The 25281-nt window shown below is 34.7% G+C and overlaps 1 protein-coding gene across 18 annotated transcripts; it reads left to right on the forward strand.

Moving 5' to 3' along the window:
- The first annotated feature begins 296 nt into the window (after nt 1-296).
- LOC128866440 (cyclin-dependent kinase 6) lies at nt 297-24683 on the forward strand. Of its 18 annotated transcripts, none has more exons than XM_054107177.1 (7): nt 297-599; nt 6689-6998; nt 17735-17900; nt 20736-20871; nt 23189-23517; nt 23712-23847; nt 23908-24683. In XM_054107177.1, exons 2-7 carry the CDS (start codon nt 6908-6910, stop codon nt 23989-23991), a joined length of 942 nt encoding a protein of 313 aa, XP_053963152.1. In that variant the 5' UTR covers nt 297-599; nt 6689-6907; the 3' UTR covers nt 23992-24683. The 18 variants fall into 18 exon arrangements, with proteins under 18 accessions (XP_053963152.1, XP_053963153.1, XP_053963151.1 ...); XM_054107178.1 differs by having other exon boundaries at nt 6709-6998; XM_054107176.1 differs by having other exon boundaries at nt 297-571.
- Nucleotides 24684-25281: the final 598 nt, after the last annotated feature.

The raw sequence follows: 25281 nt of genomic DNA on the forward strand, positions 1-25281 counted from the left end.
ACGCCCTCAGCCGGGTTGGATATTTGCAGTCTGTGTCTACACTTGCCGACGATCATTTGATTTTTCCCCTACCTGAGCATTTAGAATAGGTGGGGAAATCGCTTCTATTCAGTTATTTGTGTTGACAGTGTTGTTCTCACATTGACTGCTTGTATACTTGCATGCGCTCTTTACTACTAACACATCGATCTCTTTTACTGCTGACAGCGTGATCATTTTTGTGTTACAATTGTACAATTGTAGACAAAGCATTTGAGCGTAGTGTTAAGCTGAGTGAGTCGGTTTTAGGTATCCGTCATTACGTTTTTTGAAATCAATGAAAGAATTAGTACGCTGAGTGCGATGTTTTCCGCTCGAGTATTTTTTGGCGTGTTCATCGGTCTGTTTTAGTGTAATTGCTTCTCGTGTGTGTTTGCAGACGCGATAAATTCGCTAGCGATAAAGATTGTAAAAAACTTTTCCAAAACGATTTAATAAATTTGCCTGTGATTGTTGAAAACATACAATTTTCATCGAATCTGAAATCGTAGTGCAGATAACGGAAATTCGGTCGGGCAAGCGTATTGTGAATGTACGTCCATTCATACATCCATACATATGTATGTACATACAATGCATAGCAGAGCAGACAAATCGAAGCCGTAGCAATGACAGAACAACGCATGGCGAAGCAGTCCATTTTTTCAATGCGGCATATTGTATCAAAATAACGAGTGTGTGTGAGTGCATGTGTGGAACTGTGAGTTCAGCTGCCGCTATTGCTTCTGCTAACGTATAAGTGCGAGCAGGCTTTCGTATATATATACAAACACACATATGGATATGAGATGCAGCGGCGATTCGATTCATATGTTGAGTAACATGAGGGCCACGACGACTGCGGTTGTGACTGCGCGGATGGCTACGAAGCCGTCGATGTTCAGTGGTGTATTTGTTGAATCCTACGGTGAACCTCAATCACAGAGCCACTTGTCACAATCACGGACATTGGCTTCGTGGTGGGCAAGCAAAATTTCCTTCTACCCCATTTGAGCTACTTATTCTCTTCGTATTTTCTCTTCCGTAATTTATTTTGTGCTTAGTGCAAATGTGTAGTGTGGTGGTAGTGATAATATTCAGCTCGTATAGGTAAAGATCTGCCTATAAATGGATGTGGAAGTGGTGAATTTGAGCAAAAAAAAATTAAAAAAAGAATAAAAATTTAACTTTGCAAAAATAAAGCAAAGCACGAAAAAAGATTTAACATCGATACAAATTGGCAACTGCTGTTCGTTCCTACTGCCTTCGTTCTCTTCAACTTTATAACTTCTGCTCTTCTCATTTATATGCCCCGCTATACATACATATGTATGTACGTATATGCATACATGTACATGTTCATGTGTATGTATTAACACAAACAAATGTTTGTATGTACGCATGCATATACCTAACGTCTATTTAATCGATCGTACTCCGCGCTATTCGAAACATCAGACAGCAAAAGCAGCATTTGCTTGTTGGCCTTTCTGTCTCTACCATCGGCAAAAGCTGTCTATCACAGTGAACCATATTCCGTCGTATCGCCTATGCAGTGTTTTGATTGTCTAACAGTGCGCTAACGTCTTTCGGACGTGTCACAAACGTAATAAATTATTCATGGAAGGTAGTCGCATATGCATACAAAATATGTATATACAATTCTCTAACGCGTGAAAAACAACAAAAACATAAAATTACTATCGCTACATTTGCTGCGTAATCCGTAGCACACTCAAAAACATAAACAGTTGTACGAGATTGTGTATGTGGATATATACAAATATGTATGTTTGTATATATATGTGTGTAAGTGCAAGATGCTTGAGAAGGGACCTACATATGTATGTATGTATGTAGATATGCTAACGATCGTTGCGAAAATATGTGTGTACCGCAACATTCGGCTCTCCCACGAACACATAATAAACTATGCGTGCACTTGTGCCGATCCGATAGACTAGCGAAGTATGTACTAATGTGTACATATATATTTGTAATTATTGTTGCGTATATGTGTGCAGAAACATACATATGTATCTACATTAGGACATGTTAGTATGTATGTATGTAATGAGGTCACTGTCCTCTCGTAGCTGCACAGCATACACTTGCAGAGCTGCCGCAGTCACAGCCAACAGCCAACATCCAGCAACATTACTATCCTATCGCATTGGAGCAGCTCAAGAATAATTAGCAACAACGACATCGTCGCCGACGGCGGCAACATTTGCACCAGCAACACTACTACATTTGCTCCATACACCACATTCGTTGCAGTATTCCTTAAATGCTTAGGTTTTTTTGCACGATACGATTAGCACGCAATCATAATCACCGCTGTGTCTATGTTTTTTTGTGGTTTCTTTGTGTTTTATGTGGATTTGTTTTTCCTGTTATTTTTTATTATGCTATGTTGATATTTTTTATGTATGTATGTATATATGTGGTACATATGAACATATGTATGCTTGCTTTTCGTTCTAATTACATTTCGGTTTTTCTTATATTTATGTATTTTTGTTTCTAATGCTTCAAATATGTGGGCACATACATATGTATGTACAGATGTATGTACATATTTATTTATGCTTGTGTTAATATGTATTTATTATTATGTTAATATGCACATTCATATGGAGCTCTACATATACATATGTACATACATATATTGCCGGTTACGGAGAACTAAGTCGACCTGGGCACTGAAAGAGCCGCCAGTAGTGGGGGGGCCCAGGGCAAGAAGAAAATTGAGGCTTCCTTAAAAAAGGTTTTTTGGTCCTCTCTAACACATATGTATTAAATAAATAGTTAAAGTGTACAAGATAAGACGCCAATCACTCCAAAGTATCGACAAAAACATGGGAACTTTGAGCTTTGCGCAAACTTGCAAGAGACGAGGAACTATTCAAGAATGATATACCTACATATACATCTATGATTTTCAAGGGCATTTGTTAATTTTATCATTTTTATTAATTATTTTCTTCAAACACTTTTGAAAATTAAATGTAAATACACAATCTCTCTAATCTGCCTAAAATTCACAAATGAAACCCAATTAAATTAAATGAAAGACGGGGATGTTGAATTCCTCTGACAAATCGAACATTGTGCCGTAGTTCAAGTGCTTGAAGCAAACCTGCCATTTGGTCTCATTTCATATACATATGTATGTATTTTATGTAGTATCGTTCTATTCATTTTTGGCAGCTATCGAAGCCAAGCTAGCAATTCGAGCATACATTGGGCCAATATCTTTAGGTCCAAAGGACGAGTTCGCAGTGGCTGTGTTTCAGTCTTTGTAGTTATGGTTTGTTCTCAACTTGAGTGTCGATTCGCAGCAATGAAATTTGTTTTAGAAACATACTAAGTTGTTCAGAAATTTTTTTTTATAAATTCAACTTGCCAAGAAATTTCTCAATTCAAATGAGTAACTTTTTTACTAAATTAAAAACGTGATTTGAGATATGGAAATCCTTATTTCGACCTTTACGCACTTCACTGCTTGACTGTATGCAGCAGCTGTATAGTTCACCAGTGTCAAATATGATTGACGTACGACGCCATTTGCAAAAATTTCAAAATTAATTTTGCGCCACCTATTATGTAGAGTAGTGCCCGCTCGTTTTAGAATAAAAATATTTAATTGGCATGAACACTTCTGTTATGCGTTTGACCGAGCTCCTCCTCTTATTTATGGTGTGCGTCTTGATATTGTTCCACAAATAGAGGGTCCTACAATTTTAAGCCAACACCAAACGGCAATGGTTTTTTATGAGAAGTTTTTTCATGGCAGAAATACTGTTGGAGGTTTGCCATAGCCTTCCGAGGGGCGACCGCTATTAGAAAAACTTTCTATCATTTTGCTGTTTGATGCACGGAGATTCGAACCTAGACTCGTTTAAGTGTCCCAATTTGAGAATCCGTTAAATGGAATAAAATGCCTAACCCCTTTAAACTTAAGCAATATACCAAAATACAATGGACTACAAAACTGCATACTCAGGTTTATTCTAAAAATTCCGGCTAAAAAGCTTACAATTTTGATGAAAATTTGTGAATTTTTAGGCCCCTTCTATTCGCTATTTCACCGCTCGCTATCTCTATATTCGATTAACTTAACGAAAAATTTGCATATGAAAACAACAACAAAGTGATCGAGTAAGATTCGCCGCTAGTGAGTATGGCTATAGCTCATTAGACGCACTGCCTTACGAACACATGTCATTTTAGCCAGCTCTCTTCCCGCATTGCCGACATACATATGTTCATTTGAACCAGTTGCTTCCTCTATTCGCCACTTGCTAAGGCATGGCGAAAAGAAGAGGCCCTTTATATATTTTAGTAGGTATATTATTTTAGGCAGTTGAGGAATTTGTAATATCCTGTAGACCTGCTACAACTACTCATTTTGTGTACATACGTACATATGTTGTAATACTTGATGGCAATAAAAATTGGCTATTCGTCTACATTCAATCGTTCATATCCCGAATAAGAATGCATTGCTGATGAACTGTTGCACAGACGTTTTCTTATACTGATCTCGAGTTCTTAGCAAAACACAAACATTTCGCTTTCTGATAAAAAATAAGTAAAAGCACGATTGATATACTTGGACAATAGTGGTGCATCTTGGGGGCTTCGAATCCACCATTTGTTCACGCTGCACCTTCGTGATGGATTGACTAATCAACTGGATTTTCCACCATAAAACCATTTTATTAAATGGCCTTGACGTATTAGAGAGCTTCCACTTCGCAATGCTCCTTAAATCTTCAATAGAACTGAGGTCTGTGCTCTGGGAGAACCATTCCAGCACGCAAATACCTTCATCACGTAAACTTTTTTTTTGTCACGGCAGCCGAGTGCTTATGATCGTTATTCTGTTCGAAGCGCCAAATTATCAGCTACTACTCTGTCGTTTAAGACTGCATGGCATTTTGCAAATTTTCCTTGGGGAAATGTTTGGTATAATGCCGCACACTTTAAAAAAAGGAAAGAGGGGTGTGTCACCATTCAAAACAGAAATTTGCACTTTCCGGAGCCTTTTAGTTTTAAAGTAATTTGTTAAAGTTGTGCAAATTATCGAAAGGAACAAAGTTCAGGTTTCTTTGAATTTTACATAGACAATGGCTGGAATAGAATGGTGTTTGTAAATCAGCAGTACTTTTGCGTAGAACTCCTTTCTGCGTCGGCGGCCTTCGCCAGCCACTTGCCAGAAATGAAATGAAATGAAATCATATGAAATATGCAATATATTCGCAAAACGTATGGCAATGTTTTCGTAATATTGCTGAGTAATGAGATGACATTTTTTTTCGAGAAAGGAAAACTTTATCACTTTTTTCTGTCATTTCCAAAATATCACCAAATAAATCAGATAGTTGAGTTCCTATGGAAAAGCCATCAAGGTGAATTGTTAAACTAATAAATAGCAGCTCATGTTAAGCCAGCTAGTTACTTATGTACAGATGTGAGTAAATATGTTAAGATTTTCGGCGAGACTGGCAAATCTTGTCAGTGGAAATTTGAGATCTCCCCTTAACATTTTTGTTTTAGCACATCTTTTTAACATAATCTATGGGAGGTATGGGAGCTGCCGTCGTAGCCGAATGGCTTGGTGCATGACTACCATTCGGGAGTGCGTAGGTTCGAATTTTCGTGCATAAACGGGCAAAATGATAGAATTACTTTTGCTAATAGCGGTCGCCCCTCGATATGCAATGGCAAATCTCCGAGTGCATTGTCATGAAAAAGCTCCTAAAAACCGTTCGTCGTTCGGAGTCGTCGTAAAGCTGTAGGTCCCTCTATTTGTGGAGCAACATCAAGACGCACAAATAGGAGGAGCTCGGCCAAATACCTAACAGATGTGTACGCGTCAGTTATTTATATTATTTTTATGGGAGGTATAGATGCGGAGTAAAAATACTAACGCCTATTCCAAAGTTAATTGTCGTGTATATACATACATACATATGTATGTATGGATATACGCATGTACCTACATAAACACATATTTGAACGCACAAGGTGGCCCAAAATTAATCCCCCATTTTGATTTTTAAATACTTTTTTTTACTAAAAAAAAAGGATTTAGAGGGATGATAATCTTTTTTTACCTTTGCAAAAATTGTAAATCTTCACATTTGGTGATTTTAATTTTGTGCCACCGTGTATGTACGTGTGCATGCTTATTTACTAATGAAAACAATTATAAATAAATATGTACATACATACATACATACATACATACTTACGTATATCATAAGCACTAATAAAACCAAAGTTATGCACTTAAATACTATTTTTACATTACCCATAGTGGATTAATCATTTTGTATTCCCCGAAACACAATCACAGCAACAAAAATTCTATAAATACACACATCCGCACATTTCAAACGCTAATCAATTCACATGTGTGTTTGTTCGCTTGCCAAACTCAAAGCTTAGTTACGGAGCGCATTTTGCTACTGATCCTCTCACATTATCTGCTTCCGATTCCAATTGCCCTTCACCTGTTGTTGAGCTTCTCACTCTTCGTTGCTTTCTTGACCTTGTCTACTCTGCATTGCTCAATGTACATATGTATGTATACTCGTACATCTTGATTTTTCGCCAATAATTTCCAAAATCTTATAAGTAAAATATTAATTCACCTTAGAACCTCGTTAATATTTATAGAAGCAAGTGAACATTGTAATTTAAATCTTAAATCTTGTGCAAGCAGATGTTGTGAAATGACTTTCGTAATAAATTAATGTGCATGTGTATTGAAATTGTAATTACAAATACATAGACAAATACTTCAAGTGATAGCTTTGAAGTGAAGAAGTGAAAAGTGGAAGCTGACAGTTTTAAATACACAACTAAAATCGCTTTAATGCGGAAAGAAAATTGGATAATGTCCTCGGCGGCTCATTGTGGAGACATCGATTCTTTAAACTATGAAGAACTTAACGTCATCGGCACAGGTAATGTTCGATATTTAAAATCATTTTTGTTTTTGTAATAAATACTGCATGCGATGTACGATGAAAATTAGAATAGTATTACCACAAGCCTTCAAAATTTGAACTTGTTTTCAGTTATCAGAACAGTTGAGGGATTGATTTTTGAGTATTTTGTATATTACGCGCTGAATACGAGACTGGCATCTATCACGCCAGGAGTTTGAAAATTTTAAGTCATATCTCCCAAAAATTGGTATTTTGGCCATTATTGTGATTTTTTTGTTTTTGCAGACAAAGTTTTTTTTGTTTTAATTTCCCAATTTTAAAAAGTGGTAAGCTTGTTGAAAAAGTTATGAATATTTGAATTTGTTGGCAGTGAGCCATTTCATTTCTCAAACCATTTTACAATAAAAGTTATTTATTATTTATTACCCCTTCTTAAGTATGAGCGAGCACATTTAAGCCTGAATATGTTTGATAAATGGTTATAAATGATACCGGTTTTGAAAGTTAAAAGAAAACTTTTCATCTCCGAAAAAATTCACAAAATATGCCAAATATTTGACCCACAATTACGGTTCTTTTAAGTGACACTCGAATCAATTTGAATTCCTCAATTGAAAATCTCGATATTTTCGAAATGTGCGTTGTGCAATTTGATAGTTTCGTGAGAAGTTTAGAAAGCATACTTTGATTTTACAAAATGTGCTCCGCGTATGAGAAACGATTTGAAGCAGTGTTCCTATGTACATATGTACACACCCTAAAAGTCCAAAAATGTCACGTGCATCTGCAGCAAAATATTTGATGAAGTCGAAGACGTTGATAAATAAGTGGAGTCCCGGACAAGGCAAAAAAAAAACTCTCCAAAGCAAGATCAGATCGTTGATTTGTTTGCGAAAAAGCCGAATTTAGCTCTCTCATTTTCACATATTGAAAAAAGACTTGCATGGGCTAAGCAAAATTCAGAACGGAATTGGACAAGCGTAATATTCATGGATGAATCTTCCTTCTGGGCGAATAGTTGCATATGTACGTCGGTGCTTGTTTACTGCTGGTGATCGAACACTTCAATAAGCTGCCCAAATAATCCAGGGCTACATCTCTACAAAAAAGGATTTGGCCGTTTATTTGTGTTTACCACCGATTTGAAAAAAAGCACTATTACTGTCAGCTGCGAAGAAGTTTGGAGAACTAGCTAACCTGGGATTTTACAAGAAGACAACGATCCCAAGCATCGAAGTCTCAGGTGTATAGGAAATACATAGTAAAATTGGATTGAAATGTTATGTTCGCCTATGCTATTGAAAATGTTAAAGGAAAACAAATATGGACGCTCAAATAGTAATCAAGGCAAATTCGGCTGATTCAAAACACAAACTATAACTCGAAGATGTGAAGTTGTTGTTGTAGCAGCAAAAAGATTCCATATATGAGGAATGCTGCTGAAGTGACAGTCCTTGGCCGGATATAAATCCCCGGTCATTCCGGTAACGTAGAACCGACTGTCGTGGGAACGCGAAGATGTGAAGCCATTATGGCTAATGGTGGTGATTAGACATTTTATTGAATATATTGCATATAATAAATATTAGCAGCCCATACAATGCGGATTGTTAGAATCGAATTGGTCCAATATTTTCTATATTAAGTTATGGCGGTCACACTTCTATTAGACAGACTGTGAATATCGCCACTAACGTTCTTTTTTTAACTAGCGACTTGAGGACCTTGTTACTATTCTAACCCCTAGTATAGATAGCAGTTGTATGCCACATGAAGCAGAGTAAATTATTGAAAGTATCAACTAATTGGTGTGTCACCGACTTTATTTCCGGTTGTAGTTTGACCTCTTTGGTTCAGGTGGTAAAGAGGGGTGCCGTGGATGTAGTTGGGAAAAGCGATAGGTTTCTCCCAGGGAAAAAGCAAGAAATTTCGGTGAGGTAACTGTTTACCTTTGAGCACAGGTCATCTAAGTTATTGCAGGATGGCAATATCATTTTGATTAGGTTAGGTTATACTGTCTGGCCGAAGCCACGCAGAGACCATTTTCGCTCATAACGATACCAGAACAGAGTCCTTTTTTAGAAAATATGCACCATTCAAGATGCGCACGCTATTCGCGAATTTTAGGAGTCGGTCAAGCTCTAGTTTAGGGATACATTCTAGTCTTTCAAAACTGAAAGCAGGCAGGTAGCATAGAAGATGGTCCAGGTTTTATCTTGTACCCGGCTCATTACCTGCAAGCATCGTTAAGAATTAGATTTAGCTTCTAGGGTATCGTTTTGACTAAGAACCCAGTTTATATGCGTTTTTAATTATTGCTTATTGCTCCTTTTTGGTAATTCATTATGAATATATTTCCTTGTTTTATTTGTCCTCTGGAAATGCCCTCTCTCACTGAAAATGCACAGCACTTTAACAGAAGGTTAAAAAAATCGGGGAAGGACTTAATAAATATTTTTAGTATTACAAAATCTTCTCTCCACAACTGTAAATCAATTTTGTATATTATTATAATTTTGTATACCCTACACATTTCTGTCGTTGTCGTTTGTAAAGGGTGATCAATTTAGCACCTTTTAAATTGAAATAAAACAACGAAAATTCCAATGCATTGGGCAGTCTTTATTATTTTTGTGATTTTTTATACCTGACATTTATTTTTTTAAGATAGTCCCTTTCAAATTCAATTTTGAATGACTCGTTGGAGGACTGCGGTCGGTATCTCGTGAATAACTTTAGTAATGTTGGCTTCTAATGCCTCAATCGAAGTTGGTTTATCCACAAAGGAGTGATATCATACGATAGTGGTGGCCAATCCAGTGGTCCGAGGTGAGACATGAATTGCTCCCCGAAAAAAGGCGCAGTAAACCCATTGTTTCACGGGCTATATGGCTGCATGGCAAGTAGCGCCGTCAGTTGGAACGTTAGAACCAAATGTGGTGGAGATCACGTGCTTAAATTTCCGGCATCAAAAGGTCGTTTATCCTCTTTCAAAAAATGATGATTCCTCCAGCCCATAGGCCGCACCAAACGGTTATTTCCAATGGATGTAATGGCTGTTCTTGAATGGCTTCGGGTTGTTCTTTACCCAAATATGACAATTATGCTTAATGGGCCAAAAATGGGCATCATCGCTGAACATCATAACTTGGCCTGAGCGCGCGCGATGGACATTTTTCAAAGAGCGTCGATTTTCGTAATACAATTTCACGATTTTTAAACGTTGTTGAGCCTTAGGTCTTTCCTTGATGAAATGTCAATGAATGCTGAAAAAAAATTATGTATTTAGTTTGACAGTAGTCACGCGTGATCTGTCGAAAATACCCTATTCGAAAAAGTATCTCTTATCTGATCACCCTTTATAACTTAGAACGAAGATTGATACGTCACAGGCCACAATTTTGTTTTTTTATTGTTGTTAGTGGTAGTGCATATTAAATTGCCATATGAGTAAAAGTAAACTTTAGTAGTAGTGTAAAGTGGGCATCTATGGTAGATCTCAATCAATTCCAGGGTTAGGGATCAGAATTTTTGTTCTAGCAAAATATAGGTCACCCTCACATGCTGTGATATAAGTACATTTGCCTGTACTTATACATGCACACACCGAAAATAAAACAAAGTTAACAAAGTACATATCAAAGTAAAATGGGTAAGTGCCATAATATTTAGACCTGCTATACTTTTGATGTCAGTTGGTGAAAGTCAAAGCAAAAAAAGTCTATCGCAAAATACCTATGTATATATGTAAGTGTGTGTGTATGTATAAACAAATTTCGTGCATGCTCGTGTTGGCATTTTGTTACTATGTATGTATGTCTGCCTCTCCTTCGTTTGCTTTTCAACAGCGCGTATCCCACACCTCTCAGCATTTTTGCAAAAGGTGTTCGCTAATTTTAAAGACGTTTCTTGTTTGGCTCGCTAGACGTGGAATTCATAACGCATTCTCACCGACCTGTTAACTGTGTTGGCCTAAAAATCTCCAAGTGATGTCACTGTGTTCGGGGGAAGGTAAATCATTTACTTTAATTCATTAAAATTTAATTTAATAAATAACTTTAGAAATGTCCACTCGCTCGGTCTCAGGGCTTATTAAAATTTTTGTGCGGACATAGATAGGTATGTGTGTAGGTATGTGTAGATACATATAAATTCATGTGTTTCTATATCATTTATACAAAAGCATTAAAATGACAATATAACAAACGATAATCAGAACAGAGCTGATGGCCTCGGTAGCCAATGCTCTAATAAATATTTTACTATTGGTATTCATACCACTATCAAAATTATAATAATATACATGTACTTTTACGTTTGTATAGAAGTAACACGAATATTAATATCTGAATCATATACATTAAGTGTTTTTAACTTTGAAATACATATTATACAATATTAGGACAGCTATCCGCTGGCTGTAAAGAAATGGGACTGACTGACAGTACGTAAGCTTACATATTTGCCCACTGTTTATATGTATGGAGACGCTCTTTACAATATGTGCATTTATTGATATTCGAGTATACAATTAAAAGATATAAGAATTAAAATAAAAAATATAGAGTTTTCGAATTTTTGGCTACCTTTCACTAAAATTCGCAGACTATTGGATTAAGTACGCTCTGGAGATCGCTTAATTCTAGTACGTACACATATAAGTACATATGTATATATACGGCTGTCAACATGGAACTAATTTCATAGATAGCAGCGTAACTTTTTTTTGAGAGTTCATATCGGCAAAAATTGCATAATTTTGGGTGTAGCTGTTCAAAAATTAAGTCTGTTCGACTTTTAAATCCTTACGTGATCTGAGTTCAGACCGGCGTAAGCCAGGTTGATTTCTATCTTTAATGAATTAATTAAAATAAACTGTTTTTTAATAAGAGGTGTTATTTTGATATTCAAAGAAAAATGCTATTTTTTTAATAAAAATGATCGCATTTATTATAAAGGTGAAGGTATGCCGTTAGTAGTGGAAAATAACATCACACAAATGACCACCACGACCACGCGTACAGGGCAATATCCTTTTCATGAAATTTCCCATAACCGAATTACAAAGTGGCTGCCCTATGTCCTCGATAGGCTCACGAATTCCATCTTTGAGTCTTGAATCGACCCTAGGCTATTGGCGTAGACCATCTCTTTCACGTGGCCCCAAAGAAAAAAGTCACAACGTGTTAAATCACAAGATCTCGGTGGCCAATTATGATCACCTCTTCGAGAGATAACACGGTCCGGAAACTTTTCTCGTAAAGGTCAATGGTTTCATTGCTTGTGTGGTACGAAGCGCCGTCTTGTTGCAAATAAACTTTGTCCAGATCAATACCATCCAATTCCGGCCATAAAAAATCGTTAATCATCTCTCGATAGCGCAATCCATTCACCTGTAACACCTGTTATTGGCAAACCCTCAAAATTGATAGCAAATGGACACCAATATTTATGTGGAAATAATGCAAAATGTTATCTTGCCGCATTGCATACAGGAAATGCCAAAAAAATGGGTCTACCAGCTGGATAATGATTCTAAACACACGTGTCGGAAAGCCAAAGATTGCTTTCGCGCAAATAAAATTGGAATGGCCAGCTCAGTCCGCCGACCCCACTCGACCTCAATCCTAGAGAAAATCTGTGGAAGGACTTAGAAAGAGCTGCACACAATGTCAAACCTAGTAACGATCGACAGCTTTGGGATATTGATAAAGATGCGTAGGCGAAGATTCCGATGCAGCGATATGAGCAATCGGTGCATTCATTGCTCCGCCGTTGTGCTGCCGTAACAAAAAAAAATGGAAAATTCAACTAAATATTAGGTACAACTTTATATCTGCAAATTTCGTCGATGTGGTTTTTCCTAAATTTTTTTATAAACTTAGTCAGAATGCGTTAATTATATGGCCACTGTTATTTTAGTGTTAAGCCTGCATTTCTATCTTTTATTATAAAAAGTATTGTTTTTCGTCATAGAATTGATTTAAATATGTGTTCAATTAAAAAATAGAATATTTCAAAATAATAATAAAAACTTTCTATGATGTGATTACAATTTTTTGGAAAATATCTAATATTTATTTGGTACTGCTATTTTCGTACTCGTAACTGCATGTAGGTATCCTGTACCTGAGTTCAAAATCATAGGAGCCCCACAATTTACCAATTTTTAGCAATTTTTTTAATTTTAATTTTTTTTCTATGTTTTTATAAAAGTATAGTGCATTCTACAACAAAATCTATATCACTAAAAGCACACAAATTAAGCAAATTAAAAAAAAAATACCTAAAAATTCCATCTTTTCATTCAAAATTTTGGGTGCGTAGTTATATAGCCCATTGGCATATTTTATGGGCCGTATTAGTATACCAAAGTTCCAGTTTCAAGTGATCTCAAAAGTCTCGTTGATTTTTTACAATTTTTTTCATTGAGGCGTTGATCATTTTTGCCACATAAAAGACTACCGAAAATGTGCTTTAATGACGGAAAATTCTCAGCATCGTTCGGAAAAGAGACTGCAAAATCAATGCTATTTTTGAGCGACTTCAAACCAACACTTCATTGCACCGAAATGGAATGAGCTACTAATTTGTATGCCCACAAGTTTTCTAAAGATTCTAATCAAAAAGTTGGAAATTTCATAATTTTTTTCTTTTAATTTGCTTAATTTTTGTGATTTTTCCCTAAAATGATGAGCTTTACATAGTTTATAGCTTTACTATATATGCTTCCAAATTATGGAAATTTACTTTGAAAAAACAAAAAATTAATGTTGTTGTTGTTGTAGCAGTAATGCAAGCCCTGTCAGTGTAGCGTATATACTGTTCACTAGACAGAGCTAGTTTACTGGGGCGGCAGCCCTTGGTCTCGGAAAAACCCGAATCATTCCGGTAACGTAGAACCGGCTGCCATGGGAATGAAAAAAAAATGTATCTGTTTGCGAAGTGCATAGAGCCCTGGCGGCATCATCGGCTCTTTTTCCTTTCAAATTAGGAAGAAGCTGCCGTTAACAATCGATTTATTAGACTTTAGTCTATAGCTAAATTTTTGAGAATTCGATAACAATCGCTAAGAGAAAAAATTATGCCTCAGCACACTTTTCCTACGTTACCTTGCTTTCAATTACAAGAAAAAATTGATCCAGTAAAGCATCTTCCTCTTAAAATGTAATGTGACTTTGCGCTCTCAAATTTTTTGTATATGAAAACATCAGAGCACAACTGATGTTAGTTCACCACTTTGTAGAAGCCAGCAGTTAATAAGAGAAACAGTTGATTCTGTTTTTGCATATTCCTTTTCTTTATTGTTTTCATAATAATTTTTATAAGTACATATTAATTTGTTTTATTTGGTTTTTGATAGCACTTATCAAAAGAATATTAAACACATACACTAAGTATGTATGTATGCGGCTATATCCACTAATACAGATACATATACTCGTATACATACATATGTTTTTATGCATTACTACAAATTTGTGAATATACTATATGTACATACATAGGTATATACTCGGGACCCACTAAAGGAAATGAAATTAAAAATTATATAGTGTCGATCCATTTATGTCCAAAAGATGACTGACGTACGACGTCATTTGCAAAAATTATAAATTTTCCGATAGAGTGATTAATTTTGCGCCACTCGAGAAAGCAAAAAAACAGACTTTGAATAAAACCCGACAGACATTTGGTATCTACTGATGAGAACATTTTTGGTAGAGTCAGTAATAAATATGGACGCTTTTTATCAAGGAGCTATGAATAGTTGCAAAGTGGATTTTAATTCCCAATTTCAATTTGAATTTTTATATGATTTGTATTTATAGATTGAATTTTTATTTACATTAATTAAAATTTTTTTTTTTTTGCAAAAATGAATTGTTTTTGTTTTATACACTTATGCTTTATAATACTTATATAATATGGTTTGCATACTTCTTTGCACGGATTTTGGGAAAATATTTAGAGTTTTTCAGCTCACACGATTTTTATAGTTGGAAACTTATATCGTATTTTTCTACACGACTTTTTTCACACATTCCTTACGAACGTATCTACCGTGTAAAAACAGAGTTGGGTGTAATACTTATATGTAGCTATGCCCTTACAATTAAGCCAGCTGGTGGTGCCTCTTCGAAAATCCCTGACGAGAGCCGGATTCTCTTGTGCACGATTGTCAAAAACACTCGTTTAAATGTCGATTTACATTTAAAGTAATAACTAAACTTGTTTACCAGTTGAATCCAACACGCACAAAACCATACGATTTGGTGTGCGATGTTCCCAAGCTCAATTATAGCACTATTGTGATTGATCCGAAGGGTTTTTGCGGTGCTATTTAGCGCGAAAGGCTGGATTTGTGCACTTAACAAGAAGGGCGAGCATAAGCCAATATGTTACAGAATAAGGTGTCCTTAAGAGTTACAGTAAGTAATAATTTGACTGCTTATTACTCAAAAAAAAAAAAGTATTCCCTTTTTACGATTCAGAAAGAGCACCTTTGAGTTTGGCGAACAGAATTCATACTTTGCTGCAGGTGTTTAAGGGGTTACATGGGTTTCGTCGGGTAAAAAAACGCGAATTTTGGCAGACATTTTTCCAAAAAAAAATGATAATTTCGGTCAAATTTGCTTGACATTTTGTTTTTTTTTTAAATAGTTGTAATTGAAAAAAAAACAAAATCCTTCGTTCAAGCACGAGGAAGTTGTATCTCGAACCACCTGTGTAAATTTTCATCAAGATCGGTTGAGTAGTTTTCGAGAACATTTGACAACCGACTTTGAAAACACGGTTCCGAGAAAAACGCGTTTAAAGTTTTGAGTAACAATAAAAGTGGCTTGGAGCGCCCACATTCCGAAGGCTGTATCTCCGAAACTATTATTCGGATCGACTTCAGAATTTAGGATAATATTCTTGAGATGTTGTAGAAATTAATAAGCCAAAAAAAATCGATTTTTTGAACCCACGAAACCCATGTAACCCCTTAAAGCAGCGAAGAACAAAAACAACCGCACTAACCGCCTCTGCACTTACCTCCTTAAACCCACTCATCTAACACCCTTTGTCCTTTGGACCCACCCCGTCGAAACAGCATATTTCCGTGACCTACCTACCACGTTCCCACGACAGTCGAGATAATTTTATTTTAGTTGTCGAAAACTTATTTTGATTATTATTTTGTTTTGTTCTCGACTTATTTAATTTTGTAAGTCAATGGCAGTTTATACCAGTGCTGTCATAGCTGAGTTAAACGAGTTGATGTGATCTTGTACAACTCGTCTACAAAAGAATACGACTTTCCTTAAGAAGTTTATAGTATTGTTAGCTGCATTCTTAAACAACAGTCCTGGAAAAGAGCACAACGTGGTTAAGCAAATTACGTGAAAAGCAACAAATGTGGAATTGTGATGAAAAGTTTGTGGAATTTTTCTAATTTTTGCATAAAGTTTGAAACTCGGATTTATATAGTTTTTGTTACGCAATATGCTTTACTTTTACAAAACAAAAAATAATGAACAGTCAAAAACAAAGAACAGAAAATAGTCAAAACTTTGATGTGTAATCGTTATCGCTGACTGTACATTAGGATGACTCATCATAAAAGAGTTTCCAATTTGCCACAAAAGTTATAAAAATTATTAAATTTTAAGAGCTTTGCCTAAATATTTCGGAGGAATATTAAGACTTACGAGAGCCGGCCCGATTTGAAAACATCTCCAAAAATCGTGTTTTTTTATAAATATTGTAGAATGTAGAAATGGCTTTTAATAGATAATAGACGAGTTAACGCATAAAAGGTCTGGTAAAAATGTTTAAAAATATAATCAACGGAATCTAAATGATGAAATTTTCGATGCTATTTTTGACTTTTTTTTTTGGGATAGGTGTAAAGAAAACTTGAACAACTCAGCGAATTCTGCACCAATTTAAGCTTTTGAGGTATCATTGGAAAGTTATTTGTTCAGATTTTTTTGGAAAATTAACTTGCCGGCCAATTTTTTTCGCTTTTTAGCGAATAGATAAATTCGTTCGTAAAAACAGTAAAAATTTAAATCTATACAACAATAAAATAAAAACAAATACTTCTGTCAAATTAACTGATAGGGCAACCAGTTTGCGGATGTCACCCACTTCTGTATACTCTCCACTATGCGACGGAGGTATTTGCTTCAGAATTTCAGAGTGAAATAAAGTTTGATTTAAGGGGGTATTACATCATGGACGAAGATAAAAAACAATTATTTTTTTTTGCATAAAAAATATCCTTAAACCTTAAAAATCAGAAAATTCATCCACATAAAACATACATAAGTATATTTGGACGTATTTCAATCGAATTAGCTACAAAACTGCAAACCACGAAGCCTTGTAAAAATTCTAATTAAAAAGTGGAAAGTTTTGATGTTCAGTTTTTGAAAATTAAAAAGTTTTTTTATTTATCTGACAAAGTTTAGAGCCTGATTTATAAAGAATTTGTTATACAATGTGTTGCGAATCTTATAAAATATTATTATAAAAAGATGAAGTAACTTCATTATGTGAGTATAATTGTATGTTATTGGCGTTCCCATTTAATTAACAGAGTTTCTGCTTTTTATTATTTATTTAACAATTAATTTTTTTTCTTTCCGCATGTTTTTCGATGTCTTCCCCTTCCAACATTCGCCAATTGTATTCAATTCAAAATAAAATCTATGAATTGCACGAAAATGAAATATTTCAATATTGGGACGAAATTCGGGCAGGTGCCTACGGTACCGTATATCGAGCACGAGATAACCAGTCGGGAAAGATTGTTGCCATCAAAAAAGTTCGCATACCTATAACGGATAATGGAGTGCCAATGTCAACGCTACGCGAAATCGCCTTGCTGAAACATTTAAATGCCTCAGATCATCCGAACATTGTAAAGTAAGTAATTATATGTCATTGGTGTATTTTATTATTATTCTAAGATTTGCTATATGATCGACACTAGCCTTATTTGGACGAAGGCTAGCTTGCTGCCAGTTTCCGCATAGAGTTGGATCTGTTTTTTTAGTACCTTAACTAAAGGGCTTTAAAGTCATTCTGATGGAAACGATTCACTCTCCCAAATGTTCTTGAAAAAGCCACACAATAACTTTGCGGAAGTATTGCTGTCTGTTTTGGGCATTTCCGCCACAAGCCCCTCGGCTCCTGTAGCTTTACCGAATTTCCGACTCGATGAGTTTTGAAAGCTAGCTCGAGTTATTCGTTTTGTTATTTGTAGTTATTGAGAGTTCAAGCTGTGAACTTACGAGATCCATTTGTGATGGCGAGATTTGAAACGTGTACCAAGTAAGAAAGGTATTTTAGAGTAAAGTTTTAAATAATCTTGTTTCGACGGTGAAAGTAAATGTAGCATACCAGCGGATAAAAAGCATCAAACGATAGAAAATCAGTGGGGAGTGAATTTTTGCCATAAAAAGTTGCTGATAAAAGCAATCCCCCTTTGGAAAGCCAGAATGGGTAAACTTGTGGGCCCTTTATTTGTAAGATAACAAGAATACAGAGAAACTTGGCCTAAATATCTATAGAAAACTCTATGGTGACTTTGTTATTTTACACTCCAGTTAAAAAACTTCCTGTACTCCATTATATTTCCCCGACTCGCTTACTTTGAAAGGCATATTTAAATAAAGTGGGCGTAAATGCGTCGCTTGTTCGATGCTAGAGTGACATTAGAAAATATCGGCATTATTCTTGGGCCTCGAGGTCATAAAGAATAACCAAATACACAAATCTGTAGGCAACGCAGCACAAAAAAGACCTGTATAAATGAAACACTAATATCCAAGTATGTACGTCCCCATATGTGCAAAAGCATACATATTTTTGCAAAAACAGACAGTCACTCGCTACTTAACCAAACGTATATTAACTCATACAACTATCAGTTTGTATTCAATGCCTAAGCCACTTATACACAAAGTAACAGAAATCAGCTGTGCGTCACCTGCCTGTCTTTCTATCCACCATTACCAAATTATAATACTTAGATAGCAGAAGCAAAACGAGTATGGTCGCAGATCTACTGCTGTTTGATTAGGGAAGCTTCGTCGTCATGTGTTTCTCTTCGCATAAATCAGCTGTTAGCTCGACCACATACATATATGTGTTGATACAAGTAAATATACTCGGCCGCCACGCAATGTGCAAAAGGAGAATTCGCAAGCTTAACAATTCACCACTGCCTGAATGTTTAGCGTTCTCTTTATTAAGGGGTATTGATATCGCACTCTTCGAGAGAGTATATAAACACATCTCTCTCACACAAATTTTTGCCATTTTGATCAGATACATGTGTTGGTCGGCTGAAATCACTCACATCTCGAGTTTGGTTTGTGTTAATTGAGTGGTCGCATGGCTTCTGTCGCTCGTGTCGTTTGTGTGTATCAAATGATTTGACAGCCTATTGTCGTTGCCAGACAACCCAAGTAAAATTAAAAACTATTAGATTTATGGAAAGGAATCGATATACAAATGCATTTACTATGTATGTATCGGTAGCTAAACATGATGCAACTCCAAATTCATATTTTCAAAACACAAAACAAAAATGATTCTTAATGATTGTATATGTATATGTAAAATCGATCTTTTTGCAGAGATATCCAAAAGCATATAAGATATTTTTTAATGCATATGAATGTATTTACGAAAATATAATATATCAAAAATTTTTTTCCTAATCCCGGGCATACTCGACATGAACGCTTAGAGGATTAAGTGCGAATTAACAAATTATGTCAGTCGGTTCTACGTTACCGGCATGACCCGGATTTATACTCAGCCAAGGACTGTCACTAAAGCAGCATTCCCCAAACATTGAGAAGGAATATTGCTGCTGTTACAACAACAACAAATTATGATGGCAAATATATACAAACATGTAATTATTATTTTGCCATTGTAATTTGCAAACTGATGCCAGGTTATTCGCACTCATTGTACAGATCCATAAGTAAAATCACTCTCAGCTGGTTGTCAAGAAAAGCCCTCAGCTGAGGTCACCTGATTCCAAAACAAATGATTATATATAAAATTATTAAATTTCATAGAAAATCGAAAAATTGTCATACAAATTTAGATATTTCGCAATAAAAATATTTTTATTGTCCATTTTCCGCGTATTGGATTCGCCAAATATGGGATTCACCGTGCGCGTTGGCTGAACTATTATCAGGAAATTCAGTGGCCATGCTTACTATATAATGTCAAAATAACGGAAATTTTCGTTTTTTGCTTAACTTTAAATTTCATAGCAAATGCAATTTCCTTTTTCGGCATGACGCACATATAGTACGACATTAACTAAAAAATGAACTTTTGAAATTGACGCATATACATATTATCACTTAACAGGCTAAAGGTGGTGGCACTAGACCAACAACACTGTTCTGTACGTTTGATTGTCAAAGCAAATTATTGAGAAACTAGAAAACAAATAATGAATTCGCCTTGTTTCATTCTGAGTTGACAGCCACATGGACACTTCGAAAGAAAAAAACAACTCAGCTAATTTACCAACACAACTAGGTACCTGTCACAAGAATAGGAAGAGTATTTTTACCTGTAATTTTGTACAATGTTCGAACTTAATTTTGCCAATATATAAGTATTTTATGGTATGCCTTTTTTGAACACCGTCTTTACTTTTATTTTATTTACATATTTATATTTGTACATTATCTCATCTAATTGCTTTCACATTTTTTTTTTCAGACTATTTGAGGTGTGTCAAGTTCTTGAGAGAGAAGATCAGCTGATGGTCCTTTTAGTTTTTGAACACTTGGAGCAAGATCTTTCAGATTTGATCGACAGGCTACCAAAATCCGGCATGCCACCAGTAACAATACAGGTACACTTATGCCCCTAGAATAGATTATATCCTTAACAGATTATGTGTACGAGTAATTTTAAAACAATTTGACTGTAATTAGGTTCTTAATTCTGCTCAATGAAATCTCTATAGTTATAGATAAAAATTTAAATTAAATATTATTAATTAAATAAAATTAAAATAAATAATAAATAAAGAAAAAACGGACTGAATTTACAATTCTCATATAATCACCATTAATTTAATTCGTACTCATCAAACATTAAATAAATATATATATATACATATAATATAATTATATATTTTTTTTTTGTTTTTGTTATAAAAATATAGTTCACACCACAACCAGAATCCTCAAACTTTATACAAAACTTCAAAATTTCAACAGAATTCTCAACTTTTAACGAGAATTTTTCTGGGCCCGCAGTTTTATTGCATATTGAATTTTAGTACAACAAAGTAAGTGCAAGTTTCGAGAGATTGCAAAATACCATTGATTTTTGACAATCTGCTTTCCTTGAGGCTTAACTCCTTTCTTCCATACAAAGTGCATCAAAATTTCTAACTTTTTATGCAAATTTTTTATAAAAATTCAATTTAAGCAATTTTATATCCCATTCAATATTATTGTACATATATATATAATTGGCTCGTACACCTTTTTTTTTTTGTGTGTTTGGCCGAGCTCCTCCTCCTATTTGTGGTGTGCGTCTTGATGTTGTTCCACAAATGGTGGGATCTACAGTTTCAAGCCGACTCCGAATGGCAGATATTTTTTATGAGGAGCTTTTTCATGGCAGAAATGCACTCGGAGGTTTGTCATTGCCTGTTGAGCGGCGACCGCTATTAAAACAACTTTTTCTTCATTTTGGTCTTTCACCGAGATTCGAACCTACGTTCTCTCTGAATTCCGAATGTTAGTCACGCACCAACCCATTCGGCTATTGCGGGCGCCTATTCATTATTAGTATAATAAAATATTCGAATAAAAGTTGAAAATTTTGATGACATTTTTTTAAATTTGTTAAATTTTTGGGAATTTTATAAAAAGTTTCGAGCTTTAAGTCATATAGTTTTAGTTGCAGTAGCACCCTTCTTTTATTAAAACTAAAAAAAAAACTGAAATACAAAAAATAGTTAAAACGTGGCAATTCATTGCGCTCCTATTATTTTGAACTCGGGTATATGTATGCAAAATTAAAATTGATTACAGACATAGAAAACTTGAACAGTTTTAGAAATAGTACGAGTATTATACTTTTTCAAAAAAAAATTGGAGTGTTCACGTTTGGCCATCATTGATTTAAGGGGGCAGATACCATACTTGTAAACGGCCATATTTTCCCTGATTTTCATTAAAATGAAGAAGTCAATATATTTTTTCAAAATTGGCATACAGTTTATTTTTACATTAAAATAATATAAAAATATTTTTTTTTTATTTTAATCATTTAAAATGGCGGAACACACTTGATGTTGGTGTGCTGCCCTTGGATTTTCCGAGCCCCACAATCTACAGTTTTGTTTGTTGACAAAACATTTAAATGGAAATGCGCTTCATCCGACATATGCCGATATTTACGATTGGTTAAAACAATTGATCGTTGACAAGAATAGAAAAACTCAATAATTTTAACGGGTTGAGTTGTACTGTAGCGAACCGTAATAAATTTCCAACAATTCAATTATAACGTAGAAAAAGAGAAAAATAAATGTGTCAAAAAATAAAAAAGTGATTTGTGCTTAACATTAGTCAGAATTAGAATAAAATGCTTAAAAAAATGAATTTTGGGACGAATTTTTCTACTATTTTTGCTTCGACAACATTATTTTTTCGAAAAATTTTCGAAAACTTGAAACACATAGAAAGTAATATCATAAAAACGATGTGTGCAAAATTTCAGGGAGATCAGTCAATAACTTTTCGAGTTATCGTGTACGCTAATTCGAAAAATATAGTTTTGAGAAAAACACGTCTAAAGTTTGAATGCAACATAACTATACCTCTCCCAGCGCTCGAACGCAAATAATAGAGTCGTCACGTTTGACGATTTATAATATAAGAAATACTTAAATTTACGTTCTACAATTTTTTTTGACATATTCTTAAAGGATTATATTAACATTTTATGAAAAAAATTTTTTTTTCGAAATTTTACAGGTATCTGTCCCATTAAATTGCCCCAAGACGAAATTATACATTTTTTTTTTCAAGTAGTCTATTTCTAAGAAAGAACTATAGCATATTTACACACAATTAAAGAAAAGTACTCTAATGCGAAGTTAATGAAATTATTAATTATACCTTAAACCTTTTCTATTTTTTGCAATCTAGCGCTTATCTCGGGAGCTATTAACGGGAGTAGATTTTCTACACTCGCATCGAATCATTCACCGTGACTTAAAACCGCAAAATTTGCTAATCTCATCCCAAGGTCATTTGAAAATTGCGGATTTCGGATTAGCTAAAACATACGATTTCGAAATGAAACTAACCTCCGTAGTGGTGACACTTTGGTATCGTGCGCCTGAAGTGCTACTGGCGCAATCGTACAATAGTTCAGTTGACATTTGGAGTGTTGCTTGTATTATAGCTGAGATGTTTGCGCGCAAAGCACTCTTCCCGGGCACATCAGAAGCCAATCAACTGGATCGTGTTTTTGAGTAAGTATTATTATGTAAATGCTCTAGATTTTAGTAGTAATTGAAAAAAATGCAGACTGTCGTCAATTAGAAATTTGTATATGTTCGTATTTTTTGTTGTTAACTGCGGTTTCGATAACTGGGCACTATTTCATTATAAATATCTTTAACTAGTTCTAAATTTAAGCTTTTACTATATAATTAACTCGTTGCAGACTAACCGGGCGTCCCACAGCACAGCAATGGCCACAATCAATATCACTTTCAAGAGAGCATTTTCCTTCGCGACTTCCAAAACAACCTAAAGAGCTGTGCCCTAACTTATGTGAATATGCCAATGATCTGTTAAGTGTAAGTGGAAATTTGAGTTTATTCTGAGAATTTATTTTTCACATTTATTTTCTTTTTCAGCAAATGCTTTCCTTTGACTTCAGGTCACGCCCGTCAGCTTTGGCTTGCTTAGAGCACGAGTACTTCCAACAAGAGCCTATTTAACATTCGCTCCCATTACTATTCGTACTGATTCAATATAAGATTTTTGCTAATTTGTTAAACTTTTCACTAAGCCATTATATAGAATTTAATAATTAGTATTATGTTTATATTAATTATTGTGGTTCGAAGTTTATTTCCGCTATACCAATGATGCGGATGCCTACATATTTATATATAATATTTTTACATTTACCTATATGTTGCATAAGAATTTATGTATGTATGTACATATATGTATTGTATATATTTTGTTTACATAAAAAATTCAGTCTTGTTGAAAATGTGATGTGTCAAAAGAAAGCATAAGTTCATATTACAAGAACAAGCCTACATCCATACCTACACACGAGTACATAGCTTCAATTCGTACATACGGATATATAAACGTACATATATTCGTTTAATGTGTGAAATGTGTTTATGAAAATTGTTCAATATTTATTAGATATTCGAAAAGTCTAATTAAGAAATATTTAATAGGAGTTATTTATTTACTTATGAGGAAAATTGCACATAAATTATATAGTATGACAATGAAACTGTACAGTGCCGAAGAAAGTGTGAGTCAAAAATATATTTCGCCTTAAGATTTGTTCTAAATACATATATACCATAATATTCTTGAAATTATAAACCAAAGTGTAAAAAACTTTACTTTGTTTGATTCATAATAAAATGTTTGAGTAATTTGAGTGCGCTGAATCCAAAAAAAAAAATGTTTTTATTTTTCAATAAAAAATATGTGTAATTTAAGCCGTTTTCCAAATGGATTGAAATGAATATTTCTTCTAGGCCTACATACACATATACATATGTATTCTAGCCTCTATGTGGCTGTCTTGAAAAATTGTTATTCTGAAGGCCGTGGATAGTTGAACCAGAGTATGTTAATGAAATTCTGTGGTAGAACTCGCCACAATAACTCGTCCTCTTATTTCATATATCACAAGAAGCGCAACCAGATTTTTGAATTTAGCTGGATTTGAATTTTTAATCTTATTTTACATTCAAATGCCTTCAAAATCTGATCAACGTTTCAAATTTCTAGACCTGTTAGATCCTCAGGAATTTAGTCGAAACAGCTCAAACCTACTGGCTGCTGTTATCAGTCAAAACAAGTGACAGACTAATCGCTATGGGTGTGGTTTTAATACAGTGGAGAAAATACTGAAGGAGTGGCCAACATCAGACCGTTAACCGGCTCTTTACTATTTTGAAGGAATCAGCTGATTTGCTGACGTAACAGGGAATATGACAAGGGTTTGTTTACGACAGAAGTCATGAAAAACT

Source organism: Anastrepha ludens, chromosome 6, assembly GCF_028408465.1.
Source record: "Anastrepha ludens isolate Willacy chromosome 6, idAnaLude1.1, whole genome shotgun sequence".
NCBI classification, from domain to species: Eukaryota; Metazoa; Arthropoda; class Insecta; order Diptera; family Tephritidae; genus Anastrepha; species Anastrepha ludens.

What these genes read in the sequence shown, in the direction of transcription:
- LOC128866440 (XM_054107177.1), top strand. Translation starts at nt 6,908, where the DNA reads ATGCGGAAAGAAAATTGGATAATGTCCTCGGCGGCTCATTGTGGAGAC. An exon ending in GATCATCCGAACATTGTAAA is followed by an intron (nt 17,901 to 20,735) that starts GTAAGTAATTAT and finishes TTTTTTTTTCAG; the next exon opens with ACTATTTGAGGTGTGTCAAG. An exon ending in CAACTGGATCGTGTTTTTGA is followed by an intron (nt 23,518 to 23,711) that starts GTAAGTATTATT and finishes AACTCGTTGCAG; the next exon opens with ACTAACCGGGCGTCCCACAG.